The sequence below is a fragment of the Lonchura striata genome, chromosome 13 (assembly GCF_050655825.1).
Source record: "Lonchura striata isolate lonStrDom1 chromosome 13, ASM5065582v1, whole genome shotgun sequence".
NCBI lineage: Eukaryota > Metazoa > Chordata > Aves > Passeriformes > Estrildidae > Lonchura > Lonchura striata.
The window spans coordinates 8,916,635-8,934,083 of record NC_140715.1 but is presented as its reverse complement, the minus strand read 5'-3'; the positions used below and the strand labels follow the sequence as shown (position 1 = coordinate 8,934,083).

Sequence of the window (17,449 nt, the reverse complement as noted above, 5' to 3'; positions counted from 1 at the left end):
TATTGCTAAATCTCACCTTCTTTACTTTTAGATCTCACTTTCTTGGTAAGAGAGAAAAACAGAAGCAGTAGAAATATCTTTACTGAAAATATAGAGATTACAATTGTGAAAAGTGACATTCTGAGGCTTATGTTTTCTGTCAGGTAGTGGCCTTTTCTTGCAATAATGAAAATGAAGGTTGCACCTCCTTGTGCAAAGCCCTGGGCTCAGACAGCAGTTTAATATACTCTTAAATTGCATTGAGGTTTGATGAGACTTCCTCAGCATGCATTTCAAACTGCTTCCTTTGGCGCTTGTCAGGAGTTCTAGACTACTCTTCTGGAAACATACATCTATTCATAGGAAAACTGATAATTCACTTCTTTTTGAAAGTAATCATTCTCTTAAGGTAGCTAAGCTATTTTTGTCAGGCAGAAACCAAGCATCTGATTTTGATGTTCTTGTTGCATTATATATTGTGAAAAACTAATAAGTGAATGAACCATGATTTCCTGGTCTATGAGAATTTTCATTCTTCATGTGGGAATAAAAATAATTCTGTAGATGTGCACAGTTTAAATAACCAGATGTAGCAGCCTCAAAAGCACTATTTCTTTGTAGTAGTAAATAAGAAAAATTATATATATATAATGACTTAGAACAAAAACATATCATTTTTAGAACTCATTAATCCTGCCAAATGTGAGTATACACTGATGAAATTACATTTGCAAGCATATTGATCCATGAAATGTGCTGTTTCATAGCTGGTTTGAAGAAGACCTGTTTCATTTCATTCCAATACACATATATTCCAGTACTAGAACACAATAATGGAAAAGTACTCTTTCAAAATTTCAAATGTGTCTTTCCCTTTGGTATTAAATGCTGACTCTGCACAGGGTATTTATTCCTTTCTCATTGCTAAATAGACAATATATACAATTACAAATTACATGCAGGTAAATATCCAAAACAAGATGCAAGTGGGTTGAGTGGTCATGGGTAAAAATTATATTTATGAACAATAGAATTCAACTTGTCCCACTGAAAGTGGAATTACGTAAAAAGGGTTCCCTTGTACCTTCGTGCAGAGATTCTGTCATCACCCCAGAGAGGAGCCCAGCATTGCCACCCCCTCTCAAACCCAGGGGCGAGAGGTGGACAACTCCAGCATTCTCCTTTCCCCTTTGGCTTGTGCTTGAGTACAGGAAGCAGAGTCTGGCTTCCTGGGATGGTTTTAAAGTGGTGTTAAACTTAGAGATTCAGCACAAGGCAAGCATGGAGAGGAAGCTGTAGTTTGAACACAGGGTTTAGATCTAAGCTCTTAGTATAAACGTGTGAAATATTGTGCACAAGACTGATATATGTGAATACGTATCAATAAATGACTCCTCAAAATCGAGTTCTTCAAAACTCTTGGGAAGCAGAAACTTCTCTTTGGCATTAACATAACTGTTCAGAAAAAAAACATTAACATATTCCTCAGGAAGTACCTTAGCATGGTGATTTCTTCTCATAAGAATTCATTTCAGTGTGGAGGAACTGGGCCCTGCTGGTAACGTTACAGGGTAAAGAAGCTTAATCAGGTCAGTGGCAGGGAGATGGGGAATGCAGTTTGCTCCAAGGGTTTGATGATAACAGTGTCTCAGATGTTTGCAGCACAGAACAACATTTGGTAAGTCTGTTCTGGCAGGAGCTTGTACATCTAAGCACAGTGTGAGAGCTCTTAGCCAACATCTTGTTTTCTTTACTGTTTTAGCACAAGATCAAAGCACATAAGCAAACAGAGTATTTTAGGGTTGTGCTCTGGTTGTATTAGGCTACCAGAATTCTTTCTTTTAAGTCAAATACTTGGAAAGTGATTGATTTGAATAGAAACCTGGTGATACAGATTGAATAGTAACGATCTGTACAAATGTTCACTTTGCACTGAAGTACCACTGTATGTGGTAGTGTCTTAGGAAACATTTCTCAATTTTAATCTCTAAGCTTTAAAATAATTCTTTAAAAATAATTTCCCAAGCAGCAGAAGATTTTGGCTTTTTAAAAAAATGGACTAAGTTGAATACTCTAAGAAAGTGGCTTCAGCTTGAAGGGTTTCTCAAAACAATTACTATTTTTAACCCATTTAGGTTTGTTTTTCTTTTATTCTGACAGTTTAAGTGAATCATCTTCCAAATGAACAGGACTGAAACAATGCTTAAACAATACTTTTCCAGTTAAATAAATAAATATACCTTAGAGTCCTACTTCAAAATTCTGTGGCATCCATATTCTACACAATTATAGGCAATATTTCTGACTCCATTCAATATTTACCAGGGAAAAGTAGCAGCAAGATTCAACATTAAGATGGGACTATTTTTTAATACTATAACAAGTAGTTATATTTAGGTCATACTTGGAAAAAGAGACATCCAACCATAGTTGGATACACTATACTTCTGAGTTCATCTACTTGGTACTGACAGGAAGATAAGCATTTGTGCAGATGCAATAATTGTGTTGGCCTTGGTCCACAAAGCTCTTTGAAAGGTCCAGATTTTATGTTGATTCAGTCAATAATCATCTCCAAACTAGGATTTTAGTCTAGCACTTATCTAGTGCAGTTTTGGATCAGCCCACCCCCATACCCCTCCTTCACAGACTCACTGTATTTTGAGCACATGGATTAAAAGAGAGCTAGGTGTCTGGGTGTTCTAAGTGAAATCCTCCCATGCACAACCATGAACACACATGTGCAGTAATAAATGTATAAAACCATGACCTACCTTTCTCCTAGAAGTGTTTCAAGATTATTTTTTAGGTTTGCCATGTTTCAGTATGTGTTTATACACCTGTTGAGGACCAGAAAATGTGTTATAAGATAGGACATGGGAAAAAAAGAGAGATTATATCAAATCCTAGAATCCCATAAAAAAAAAATGCCATATATTGGATGCTGTTTTCTTCAGGAGTTCAGTATTAAGATATTTATCCAGGGCTAAAATATGCTAGGAGAGTCTTTGAAGAAAGCAAAATGTTTTCAATGTTATATCTACTATTATAAAATATATATTTATATATAGCTTTATACAAGCTATTTTTTAAATATGTGGATTCATGCAGTTCAAAAGTCTTTTTATTTATAACTAGGATATTTTATTTCAGAATAAGAATAATTTAAAACAGTAGTTAATGTATTTTTATAAGCATCAAAACATTACTTGATATGTAATAAAAAGTCTCATAAAGCATAATAGAAAATTTAACTACCTAGATGTTTCCTTCTTATGCCTTTAAGAAAGCATCCTCAACATGACCCATATAAACCAGTTACCTGTACCCAAATCATGTGCCCTTTGAGAGTGAAATTAGCACTTTATTTTTAGTGGTTTGCTTTGTTTTTGTCTAAAGCAACACAAGGAACAACAATCTGAAGCAGAAAGAATTTCCAGATAGGAATGTGTGATAAAAATCAATCTGGCAAGATACTGACAGAGTCCTTTTTTTTACTTTATGCATCTTTTGTAACACCTACTTTTGTAACACCTGCTTTTGCATTTGCTATATGTATCTTTTGAATCTTCCTTTTTGATGTGTGATCTAATAATTGATACACAGAAAATAATAATTTTAGGGTAAGGAAAAGCCATGTTTTCCTTGGACACATAGGGAAATCATAGGAGCTGAGAACCCCTTTGTAAGTGAACAAGGTATCTGCCAAATTGACTAAGATACTCTTATAATATTCTAGTCTGATAAAGAATGCATATTTTTGGAACAATGACTTCTGTGCTTCATAAGACAATTTTTTCAAAAACTTGAAATGGTTTGTTGTGAAGATACCACATTTGTACCCAGGGACAAGTTACTATGTGGGATTGGTTTATCACACAAAAGGTGTCAGAAAAACATTTCACACTAGGCAGTGTCCTCATGTAAATTTGATCCTTTGTGATAATTTATTATGATGGAATCCTAAAATATCAGTGTCTGATAGAGCTTGTGGGTACAGAAAGAAAAACAGTGTGCTTCAAAGACAATGTGTGTTCAGAGAGAAAGCCTGGCACGTTTTTGTTTTTCTATGGCAGTTCTATTTGCAACAGATAAACAAAGTTTTTTCCTAGCAGAGGTTATCTGTATAATATAATAATACTGAAATTCTTTAAGCATAAAATGTGGGGTTACATTCCCTTCCTTCAGACCGAGGTTGCAAAGAACTTCAAGGACAAATTTGCATTTAAAATTGCTCAGAGCCAAATTGGTATTGCTTGATTATTAGTGAATAAATTTTATGTATTGGGGTCAAGTATTTTATTATTGAAATGATCTTATCTAGGAGCACTCAAAAGCCTGACTCGGCCATTGTGTGGTCTACTGATTGTAATAGAGGCCAAAGATCCTAATTCCCTGTCTATTACTACCTAAGTCCATGCCTAAATGTCAATTGAAGGCAGCTGAAATAAAAATTAAAGCTGATGTATCTGCAATGAAAAATTGATCATAATATGGCGCTGCAAGTTTTAATATGCAAAAAAATCTGCACAATCTTCAGAATATGCTTGGCTATCAAAACCACAGATAACCAGTGTGAATAGAAGGCACAGTTAATAAAGCACCCACAGGAATAATACCATCAATGGTCTTCTGCATCTTCTACATCTCTGAGCAGTCCAGGATTAGTATTACATATCCAATTCTTTTTGACTTACCATCTGTGTGATGGGAAGCCTGGAAAACTCCCTCAAGCTTTCACACCCGCAGGTTTTTCTTCTATTTCAGACCCCTTGCCTCTCAGCAAGAATAACGAGCTGACCCTCTGGAATGAAAGTGCATAAGAATTTTATAGGAATCCAGGAGCTCTTTTCAGACAAGAAGACTTTGCTAATGGAACAAATTTTCAGTAAAAAAAGGGCAGAGTAAAGCTGTCATGCTTGTGCAGACACAGTTACTGTAGCCAAGACAATAAATAAGTGTTTGCACAGTTCAAATTCTTAGCTATCAACAATTTTGATTTCCTCACCGAAATATACACAGCATTTTCATCCTTCAAAGGAATGTTGTGATAACTGAGGAGAGAGATTACAGCAATAAAATCACAGAACTGTCGTGTTTACAGGTAGTGAATTGAGCCATGAGCAAATGTTGATATTTGAACATGCATACATACATACATATATATATGTAAACACTGAGAAGAAGAGAGATATGGGGAGAGTATTTAAAATATTCTATAGCTTTCTATCACTGAAGAGGTTGTATTGCACAAGTTGGTGGAATAATTTAATTAACAATAAGATAATTGACTGGAAATATTAAGTAACAGATTGGCAACTTATTACTTTGTAAACACTGATAAAAATACAGTGACTGGGTTAGATATTGGCTTCAATAATCATCAAACTATCCTGGAATCAAGATGTTTTTAATTCAACTAATAATATTGATCTATTGATTATTGTTAAAGTGAAATGCATTGTGTTTAGAAACATAAAAGATTAATTTGATGGATAAAGGCTGGATCTGTGTTTTTAGAGACTCTGAGAAAGCAATGACTGTATCTAATTCTGATGGATAAATTTTATTCTGCATTTGGATATTGGGAACTAACAGATTGTCCAGTATATTAGAAGCTTTGACCAGAATCCAAGTGTCAAATTTGGCTCAGAAAGACTAGGTTCAGCAGCAAAATTTGATGCTTTTATTTTATTTGGAACAATTCACTTTCCCATCATTTAAGTTTTCTTTAGGATAATTTTTCATTTATTTCTCCATGAAGTTTTACAAAAGTGGGCTTTTGTAAAAAAAAAAAAAATGTTCCTTGTGATTAAATTTGCCCAGTCTCCGAGTTCATAAATGCCTTTGGATAGCCTTGTTATTGTCTATATTTACTTTGATCTAGGCAGAAAAAATAGGGGAGGTAAAAATAATATCGTAGATCATAATCCAAGTACCTATTTTAGACTGAAGTGCTCTTACTTTAGGAATAATGAGATTCCCTGAATTTTTTACTCCACTAGTAGATGCTAAATTGCATTTTTGGACAACAGAATTTGGGATTCTGGTTCCAAAATTTGGCAGCGTTCATCTTCCATAGTCCTGTAGTGTTTCCCCTCTGGCCAGGAAGTGTTTCCTGTCTGAGTAGCCTCTTTTATTAGGGGGAGGGGAGATAAAAACCTTGCATATTCCCCCTGATCCTATCAGACACTAAATCACCTCATTCATACTGACTCCACCAATGCTGCTTTCCCCATTTCCTGAGTTACTTAGCAACAACCATCCCTCCCTTTTCCACTCCCCCATCCAACCTTTCATTTTTTTCCCCCTTTGCAATCACGATTTCCACGCTGTTTAGAAAAATGAGGATGCTCAGCAGCATAGGGCAAGCTTTTCCTTCCAACCTCCTTTTTCATGCCTGCCAAATCCTTCTCAGCTCCAAAATGAAAATCCAGACTGCCTGCATATGTGTAATCAAAGGTTAAAAAGCACCCTGGCTGACACCACGCATGTGTTAATCTGTGCTGCAGCAGAGTGCATCATTTCCACTTTGACCTCAGAGTTAATCTGCATTCAGGCAGAATCTCCATTGCTTTATTCTTTCTTTTTTTTTCCCCCCCTCTCATTTACTCTTTGTTGCTTCATTGGATTTTCCTGCATGTGTGTCAGCGGCTCCGTAAATGTGTATGTGCTCCTTTCCTTGATTGTTTTTATTCAGTGTCTGTGATTTTCGTGTTTTGTTTGGGTTTCATTTTTTTCCTTTTCTCCCAATTATATTATTTCCCTAGATTTGGAAGCTGCTGCCTGCTGCCTGAGCTGACGTTTTCTGATTATATCTGCAAAGGGCTTGTGCAGATCTAATTTCTCTCCCCCTGCATATTAATTCCCGCAGCTGGGCGCAATGTCTCATCCCACTGACGGGACCTGGTAGGGAGGAGGGAGAACTACTACCAAAAAAAAAAAAAAAAAATTAAAGAAGGGGACGGATCCATCTGCAACCAAGAGGAAAGGGGGAAAAAAGCTGGGGGGGGGGGTGGGGGGGGCTGGGATAGAGATGATTCCTCCAAATCCAACAAGCCTGGGGAGCACTGCATTCTTGAATCCTGCATTTTCTCTCAAAATGATGGTGTGGGCACTTCTGTTCCTCTCTCTCATCCAGTGGTAAGATGTGCTTTCTGATTCTGTTTGGGAGGGTGGGGGGAGAGGGAGGGCTGGGGTGGGGGGGGGGGGTGAAGAATCTGCGAATTTGCTGAGCTGTCGTGAGAATGCCAGAGGTTTGGATAGTGGCATTGCATCCATCTATCTCTAGCAGCTGAGATCTTAGAATGTTTTATTTCTCTTACAATTGTTGTCGCTCTGACATGGACAGAGGGAGGGTGAGCAGCGGGTGTGTGTGATGGTGGTACATGCCGGGGTGTTCATAGGATTTGGTGCCATATTAATGAAGCCTTTTATCTCTGTATTAATTGCTTGCTCCGGTGCATGGAGCTGTACGGCAGCTGCGTTTTGCGGGCAGAATGTCCGCAAATTCCTGCTTGTTTTCCTGGAGCGGGCAGCCCCATCATGGCTGTGCGGGGCTGCGCGGCGAGCGCGGCCAGGGCTGGGTACCAAGGACAGGGATGCGGGTCCCGCACGGCTCCGCGCGGCTCCCCCGGGGCCCTACAGCACCCCCGGGTCCCTCAGAGCCCTCTTGGGTACCTCACAGCCCTCTTGGGTCCCTCACAGCCCTCTTGGGTCCCTCAGAGCCCTCTGGGGTCCCTCCCAGCCCCCCGGGTCCCTCCCAGCCCGCGGCCCCGCGCATCCCTCCCGTGCGGGCGGCCGCGGCTCCGGGGGATGCGCTGGTTTTGGGGTTCGCAGCAGCTGAATGTTCCCGGCACACGCGGCTCGCTCTGGCAGCCACGCGGTGCCTGCTGCATGTGTGCATCCCGCAGCGAGACGGAAAGGGTGAAAATCGCGACAGCGCAGGAAGCAGGAGTTCAGATGTGCATGAGCAGAAAGCGGAGGGCGGGAGAACTGCTGCAGTGCCAAGCTTTGCGCTGGAGCGGGCATTCCTGCAGAATTGTGTGGACTGTGCATTTAGCAGGGTAGATGAGCAAAAATCTCCGCACGGCCAAGTGCGTGGCCTTCCAAGTGTGGCAGCAGAGCCTCCCCGCAGCTGCATGAGCCGTGTTCTCACAGCATCTTCCACAAGTTAGTGCCCGCTCCCTTTGCCACTACTAACGCTGGATTCACACAGGCTCTCAAATTAACCTTCTTTTCCTTCCTTCCTTTTACATGGACACTACCCTACCAAAAAGTAGGTTATTTCTCTTTTGTTTGCTTTTTCTTTTCTGTTTTTTCTTTTTTTTTTTTTTTAAATTTAAGTAAAATCAGACTTCATACCTGCAATGGTAGGATCTTGGTTCTAAGCCAAATAAAAGGCCAAAATGATTGGCCGGGGAAATGAAAAGTTGCCAGGTTTTCAAGTAACTTTTTCACACGGCAATAACTTTGTAAAGAATTCCTGTGAGAAGAAACTGAAAGTGGTTGAAAATTGAGTAGAAAATGAGATAAAACCCGATAAGCCTACCATGAGGGTACTTTGGTGTCAGGAGTAAGAAACGTGTAATATATTTTTGACCCTTATAGAACCATTTATGGTTACTACCTGAATACAGAAATGGAAAATGCAATTTTTACAGGATTTTATGATGGGCTTTCATGTTATTTTGACATAAAACTTCCACTAAAGTAATCCCAGATACTTATTTTAGCATACTTCCTTCTTTCACTCATCTTTCAGAAAAGCATCGCCTGAGAGGAATTTTGCCAAAATTATTTCATAAGCTTTTAAAAGAAACCCTTCATAATGCAAGTTGTAGTTTTATCTCAACAAAAAGTTCTATATTCTGTTCACAGCTATCTGATAGTCAAGATAGTTTCTTCTAACAGCCTCCTGACCTCATAATTTTGAAAAATACCAAGAAATAATAGCTACAAGTAAATTATTTATCATTTAAAAATTATTTATAATTTTAAATGAGTCAATATACATGCATGATTTTAATTTTAACTAGCATGATATTTTCCTCCTCCCATTGTGGAAGAAGCCTTGTTATTAGTTTTGGAAACTCAAGGACCAAGACAGAGTTATAAAAGTTGAACTTAGATACCAATTATTTTTAGCCAAGATGAAAGGTTTTCTTTGTTAAATACTCATCAAACACTTCAGAATGAGGGGAATATTATTGTAGTTTGTGTCACTTTTCTTGGACACTGAAATTCTGAAAGGCCAACTGAACACTAACAAAGATGCTCCATGTTAAACATCTGAACAAATGTGTTGGCATCAAACAGAATACACACAGAAGTTTAAGAATTTGCAGAATTTGATGCAAGTAATGATTACCATTAATGTGCAGAAATTTGAACCCTATTAATACAAAATATTATTATAGAGAGAAATTTATTGTTGCAAAATCATCATTAATATTTAGAAGATTGAAGGAAGAAGAGGAAAGTTATGACACCACTCAGGCATTAATAGAAGTAGCTAAAATTCTAGCACTGACTTCAGTAAATCATGAATGAATTCAGAAAAAATGTCATTTTACAACACTGTGGTATTTTATGTTTAGAGAATTTGTATCAGTTTTATTAAATGCACAAAGTACATCCTTACAACTGGGCACAGTAAAGTTTTAGGTAGTGCATTTTTCCAGTTGGTTTCTCTACATACCTAACTGGACTGCAAACGTTTTGCCCAAAATTCCCTCCTCCTCTTACCCCTTAGATCAGTGTCACAGCAGTGTGCAGTCCCTCACATGGTCTTGGAGCTGTGCTCAGTGAAAATCAGTCAGATCAAGCTCCCAGTTTCTGAAATTCATACATAAAAAATCTTCAGATCAAGAGACAATTCAAAATTATTTAAGGAAATATATTTATACACCTGATGTGGTTTAATCAGAACTAATTATTTGGTGGTCCATATTGAACATAAAACATGTATTTAAAACATTACATGTAATAGAACTCACCAGCAAAATTTCAAAATTATTTAAAGCTGTATTCTGCACACTATATATATATGGGGTTTATCAGTTATTTTTGCAGAGCTTTAACAAATTGCCAGCAAAAACTACATAATACAGTGGAAAATAATGTTCAGATGGGAAATGTGGAACTTTTTTTTCACTTTTTTGTGCCCAAGTATTTTCATGGCAATATTTTTATGCTGCAACCACATGCCTAAAATTGAAGACTGTCAAGACTGATTGAAAAAACCCCATAAACAAAGCAATCATTTTAGCATCAAAATAGTCTGGTGCCTAAGTGAATACATGCATTTTTATTAGTAAAGTAATGAACATGGGTTTAAATAAAATTCTTTTGCTCTTGAACAGTGATGTGATATAATAGCAAGGATGAAGAGAATATCCTTCAGATGGACGGTCACTTAGAATTACTGCAAAACTTGCCAATATCAGTTTGGTGATAATCCTGCAGCTATAGTTCTTCATAGATTTCCAATAATTTCACACAGTGTGTAACACTAACGCTTGCCAGAGGTCCCTTTACTGGAATAAGGAGCTGTTCAGCTAGAGGCAATTTCTCACCTCACAAGGATTGGTCCCTTTAAAGAAGTGTTAAAGATAGAAGATGTGGATCTAAGTCCTATTAAAATATGACTTTATCTATGGTACCATGAAACTGGATATTTTTTGTGCTGCAGTGTTTGTATCAGCAGAGCTAAAGCTGTGTGGACACAGGACCTGCATCACTTGAGCGTGTCAGGGGAGCAAGGCCTGCCTGTGAGTTTTTCATGGCCATGCTGCATTCCTGACTGCTGGGAACTGCAGTGCTGGGACACAAACTTACAACAGCTATTATTGTCATAAAAACAGTACCAAAACTATTGACCTCAGGTAGATTTGAAAATTAGATTAAATTCTATTATTAATAACTTGATGGGGCAATAAAAGACTGCAGTCACTGTTTCCCTACTTGAAAATATATGATTTAGAAATAGGGACGAAACCCTTTGACTGACTTCTGCTGTAGTGACTAAACCATCTAAACATAACCTGCATGCCAAAACTCATGTATTCCAAAATACTGCAGTGAGTATGGAAAATAATGTTATATTTCTTTCAGAAAGCTTGAATCTTGAATGTCTGGTCAAGGAGAACTCTTTCCAAGTCTCAGTCCCTGTACAATTAAACTCCTATACGCTTAAGTAATGACCACCAAATTCAGAATTGAATTGTGAATTGAATAATGAATTATTAAATTATTAGACACAGCTGACCAGTAACAGATGCACATACTTACAGGATGGATGATTTTTTTACAGTACCTTGCAGACATACATTCCAGTGAGCTCGAAAGCAGAGGCAGTTTTAAGGTCAGTACTGGCTCAGGACCCTTCAGCCTTGCCCTTGTCACAGTGAGTGTCAGCCACTCCAGCTGTGAAAGTTATATATATTCCTACATATATATTCCTACATTCTATTAGGGTGATTGTTTGATTACTTACTTTTCAGCATTCATGGGGATAACTGGGGTTCTCTCTTGGTGCAGTCTGAACTGCAGCTTTGCAAACCATGGCACCTGCATCCCCACTCAGAGAAACCTTTAATGCAGAAAAAGAGTTGGCTTGTGTGAGGCTGGCAGTGACTTGTGTAAGACTGCAAGTGAAGAGCAAAGTGGAAGCTGGAGGGTGGATTAATGTGATTTCAAGCTCAGAAAATCACAGAATCACTGAATCATTAGCGTGGGAAAGGTCCTCTGGAGATCATCCAGTTTAACCCCCCCCCCGCCAAGGCAGGGTCACCTGGAGCAGGTGACACAGGAACGTGTCCAGGTGGGCTTGGGAAGTCTCCAGAGAGGAAGACTCCAGAAACTGCCCTGGGCAGCTGTTCCAGGGCTCTGCCAACCTTAACATAAAGAAGTTCTTCTTCATGTTGAGGTGGAACTTCTTGTGTTTCTGTTTATGGCCATAACTCCTCATCCTATTGCTGGGCACCACTGAAAAGAGTCTGGACACATACATATAACACAAAGATTAAGAAAAATAAAACCCAAAACCTGATGCAGGATGTCAAGAGTTGAAGAAGTTGTGGTTTTTTTCATTGTCATGCTCCATAGCCTATTTAGTGTTGTACTTTTTAAAACAGATTTCTATTGCAGTACAAATTTAACATGAACAATAAGATAAAAATTTTCAATTTTCCCAGTTTTGCCTACTAAGAAACCAACATAATATCCAACACCTAATGCTGAAAATCGCAGCAGTTCTGGGAATCTTCTCATATGACAAGCCTCATTTTATCCTCTCAGAAATTAATTCCTGTTCCACTGAAATCAGTCCATTGCTGAAAAAAGCCAGGGTGTATCCAGTATAGGTTCATACAGGTAGTTTTGTGCTTATCTGAGAACTGGGAAATCACCCAAAGTTAAATGATAACTCAGTAAGGATCTTCAAAAAGTGTTTCTTACACTGCATAATGCTTTTGCAGAAAGCTCTCAACCTACATTCCAGCTGATTTACAATACCTCTAAATATTTTTTCCTTCATTTCTTCTTTTTTATTCTGTACAGATCATCCACTAAAACATCACACTCCACTTCAGACCACAGACTAATGTAAATTGAACTTAAGTGGCACATAAGTCTTTCCCTGGCCCTCTGGACAAAAAGAAATTTCTCCATTCTAGAAAATGAGCTTTTTTCTGTGAATGGAACTTCTGAACAAGCACCAGGGAGGCTTTTTGAGAATATAGGTGAAAGAGATGTATTCATTTTCTTTTAGAAAAGATATGACAGCTGATAGAAATGGGCATCCAGATAAATTCACTGGAAGTAGATGTAAATTTTCTGGGCTCAATGCAGGAAGCTGTTTACCTAGAACGAGATATGTTTCTTGCTCTTGTTTCTTACACAATGTATAAAAAGACTTCAGAAAGTACCAGGAAAGAACCATCAATTCCAGAAAAAAAGAGGCCACCACCATAGTCATAATCTATAATTATTATTAGGTAAGGAAGATCCTTTTTCATGGAAGGAGACTAAAACTCATTGAGCACCATTGAAATTAGGGACTACAACTGGCCCTAGGGAAAATATCCAACACACAAAAGTCAGGGTGAAGAGATATTTTAGGTGATGGAGAGATGAGACAGCAACAGTATAAAGTGTCTATTCTAGATGTACTGATCTTTTTTAGACTCAATTTGGTGAGTGACTTTTGATGACTTTAAACAGCATTCACTGCATGCTTCCTTGTGATAGTGGATTGTGGCCTAGATTGTCAGGATGCTGTCAGGAGCAGAGTGTGAGAGTCTGAATTCACCTAGAATCTATACTTGTGGACGTGTAATGTCTTTACAGACATTTTATTTAGGTGAGCACCTGCCTCAGAAGAACTTTGGTGTAGTAAATAGGAACTTTGCTGTTTGAATTGGGTCAGGTTTCCTATTTTAATGTCCAGAAGTAACCTGCTTATTTGATTCCTCTAATTAAGAAGAAATTTAGCTTTGCATTAAGCCAAGAAGTGAAGAAAACAGCAAAACAGAAAATAATATTACTTGCTTTTACATCTTTTATATGAAGTGGTTAGAACATAATTTATGTCAGAATGTGTAATCATCTCCATCTATGTGAAAAATTTACAAAAGGACTATACTTTTTTTTCATCCATATGAAAAAAGAGTGGGTAGAGGGAGATACATATTTTCACAAGTTCCAACACCTGCCAACTGGCACAGACAAACTGAGGTAAAAGAGGGGTGATTGTGGTAGGTTGAAAAAAAAATATTGAGAGAATAGTGAGGATTATAACTTGTGTGATTCTGGGGTATTTGTATAGTTGTGACAGAGAATTAATATGCGAGTCTTGTCAGACTGAATATTGGGTATTCAGTCTGACACACGGTGATATCCTCTTATTTATATAACAGTAATATTTTTAACACAACTGCTGTCAAAAAAAGAGGCTTTAATGCTGATGAAAACTACCAGTGACTGCATAAGCAGAAGAGAAATGTAACAAACACCTTCCCATGTAAATGACTACCTCAGCTGCATAATGTTTTTTCATGTGATGTCCTAAGCAACACAGAAAAAGTTGACTACAGCAGCTTTACTTGTTCTCTTATATAAAGGACATAGAGCATGCAATGATATTATCCCTGGCTGAAAACTTTAGAAAATGTTTTTCCTTTTAACAAGTGAGGTGATGCAGAGCCCAAATATTTATATAGATTCAAAGAGACCAAAAATATTTTAAAATTCATTAAACTCAGCGATAGCGCTTCATTATAGGAAATCTCTAGCTGTTTGTTTCTGGAAAAGGAGAGATTTTACCAGGGATATTTCTGCCTTTATCTTTTGCTCTTATTCTCTGCTATTGGCAGCTGCAAGATGCAAAATACATGGCACAAAATACCACTGGTTTGACCCAGAGCTGTGACTGCATTATGGTTACTGCAAAGTGATAGCAGGCAATAGAAATTCAGTAAATCATACAAGAATCTTAGGGCAACAGTTGATTACCACTAAAAAAGAAAATCACTATTGTTTAAAACAGATTTTCCTGTCTTGAGGATCAGTTCTAATTTTTCAGATCTAGTGGAAGGACATTTTCACACATATTCGGTAAAGAACAACATAATGTGTAGGCCTAGCTGTGAAATCTGGCCATTGTGTTTGAAACTAAATATTAGTCTTACAAGGTAGAACTTTCATCTGTTTGCAGAAAACCAGTAAAACATTAAAGAAATATCATTTTTACCATACCTAAACCAACATAAACAGATTATTAACAGAAATAAAAGATCAATATATGTAAAAAAGCTACTTAAAATAAATTAAGGATAATAATGATCTTTTGCAAGGAATGGAATAAGAAGTTATTTACTTTTTATGCTTGCATAAGCTCTTTTCAAATGATGCAGGTAGTCATGTATGAAATTGTATTTTTTACTGAATGTCATCTTGGACTTTGATGTGAACCCTTGAGATAAAGACTACCTTTCTTTCTGAGCTATTTATCTGATTCAACTTTTTGAATACTCCATGTTCTGCTGAAAAATACTTCTGGTTCTATACATTGATGAGAAGTGCACCCTAAAGGGGATCTCATACATACCCCTAATAATCTTCTGCCAGGATTCCTCCCCCCCAAAAAAGTGTATGGTATGAGGAAATGAGTGTTTTCCTTCACTAGTGGCTCAGTGTTATATTGTGTAACACAAATAGCATGTTCTGGTCATATGAAGCTTTGTTAATCCACAGCAAGAGATCTTCAGATCCAAACAAAACTCTGCCTGCTGCAACAGATTGAGGATTATCCACTAAATTCCACTTTCATTTAATTCCCTTAGATTATTTTCCAAGAGAGAGAAAAAGAGATAGCAGGAGGAAGAATGAGAAAGAAAACCATTAAGAGCAATAAATTAGATAATGCTAGAAAGCCTTACTAAACTAATCAATTTATTAGTCAATGTTATTAAGTGATGCACTTCTCAGACCTATTGAACCACACAAGTTTGCTAGAGGTGGAGAAGGGTGTCACCAAAGCAGAATGAGATGTGCCCATGATAGCAGGCCCCAAGATCAGTCATCTCTTGGACATTTTATGCACATCCCACAGAAGGGTGGTAGAGTTTGTACTCTGCCTTTCCTCTCCAAAAACTGCTGAAGACACAAGAGACTTCACACTACAAATTAACACTAAAAGGGCTGGGATCAGGTGGACAGCAGATACTGAAGCAGGGAAGGGAAAACAGCTTATCAAGAAGTCTGCAATAGCTTTTCCCCTCTGCTACCCTAATGCCTGTGGTTTCTACTTTTATATCCCTAAGAGCCATTCTTCTAAAATTTAAGCTTTTGAACTGACTCTGTGCATAAAAATAATCACCTGCCCCCCCAAAAAAATCAATAACATAATTCTATATGTAAACCATCAGCTCATTCTTAAATTGTGAATAGACAATATTTTCAAGAGAACTGTGATGCCATGGCCCATACAGATAAAACAGGAAAGGCAAACAGGCACACAAATGTCAGTGAATGAAGAATGCCAACAAATAATTGATTATAATTAAAATTACAGTCAGCTTGACCTTTTTAAATGAATTACTAATAGCCCTTAGAGTTACTTAGTTCAAGGAGTAAGGACTTCAGCTAAGAGTGCAGGAAGGTTGTGCACTTGCTGTGAATAAGAGACAGAACTGAACCTGGTCTGGAAGTGAATTGTGAAGACCAGAATTATACAACATTTAGAATATAGTGACAAGAATACCACTATGCTTCAAATAGAAAACAAGTGCAGGGGTTGGGAAGATGAGTTTTTATGGTCGAATTAACAAAGATGAGAAATGCAGAGCAACCATTTGCATGAAGTGAAGACAGCCTGGGTATATGTTTGGGGAGTCAGAGCCATTCCACACTTGAACTCAAGTAAGGCAGCTGGTAGTGGTAATTAATATTTATTAATAATATTTACACTTCCAAGAACTGTCTCAGTAGCTGAACTTCAGTACTAAAATGACACCTTTTGGCTTCTCTGTATTCAACTTAAATGATGCATTCTGCCTCTCTAGCCTATGAGGGGTCAAATATGTTTGAATATTAAAATTTTGTTTTGTAATGGATTAAAGAAGTCACTATTTTCTGGCAAGGTGAGGATTTGGAAGAAGGGAAGGTTACCAGCAGTAAAATACTTGGAGGTCCTTAGAATAAAATTACTAATATTATTAGTCTTTTAATGAAGCCAAATAAATTAAGCAGTATCAGAGACCACATTGTATTGAATAAACATATTGGATATTTGTAAGCTCTTTGGGAGAGGAACAAGCAATACATTAACAATGTCATTTCTCATTTTATTTCCTGGTTTCTAAAGGAAATGCTAAAAAAGCTCATTAAGCTGCTTTAAGGACTTAAAGCATGCACTTAAAATTACTTAAAACCTTAATAAGGCTCTAATGTAGCACATGAGATTAAAGTAATGACAAATCTTTCAGGCCAAATTCCTAAATTCCATGTCCAGCTCACCTAAAAAGGCTCTGAAACCCACATTTAAATGGTGAACAGCATGAAAATATTCTTCTTTGCACTGGTTATTGCGATCCAGATCCACAGCTCTGCCTCCTTTATGTCAAAAGGTTGTAAATCTGTACTGCTATTTTGTCCAGGTGAGGACAGTGTATCTTTCCTGTCACCACATGCTAACAGCACCTCCAGGGACAGTTCATTGCTCCGAAATTAAACTAAGTAATTCCAAATTACCTGCTATTAATATACGACCACTTTCAACTACTGTTTTACCCACTTAATGCATTTTAACCACTTTTAATCTGGTATACCTGTTAATATAGATTATTTCTATAATGAGTTCCACAATTTACTATTCTGTCATCTAGGAATTATATGTGTGAAAAAATCCCATATATAGATTAGATATTAAAAGGAAATAGGAATAATTTTAGCCTTACTGATTTCAAAA

At 37.4% G+C, this 17,449-nt stretch overlaps 1 protein-coding gene across 3 annotated transcripts in view; it reads left to right on the top strand.

The window, feature by feature from the left end:
- Positions 1–6,232: 6,232 nt before the first annotated feature.
- GABRG2 (gamma-aminobutyric acid type A receptor subunit gamma2) overlaps positions 6,233–17,449 on the top strand; it is a 63,837-nt gene continuing 52,620 nt past the window's right edge. The window contains exons 1-2 of one of the 3 annotated variants that reach the window (XM_085591199.1): positions 6,233–6,645; positions 6,750–7,122. In XM_085591199.1, the coding sequence (XP_085447325.1) occupies positions 7,016–7,122 (107 nt within the window). In that variant the 5' untranslated portion in view covers positions 6,233–6,645; positions 6,750–7,015. Of the gene's footprint in view, positions 7,123–17,449 lie in introns of all 3 variants that reach the window. The other 2 variants (XM_085591198.1, XM_021549499.4) reach the window with 2 other exon arrangements.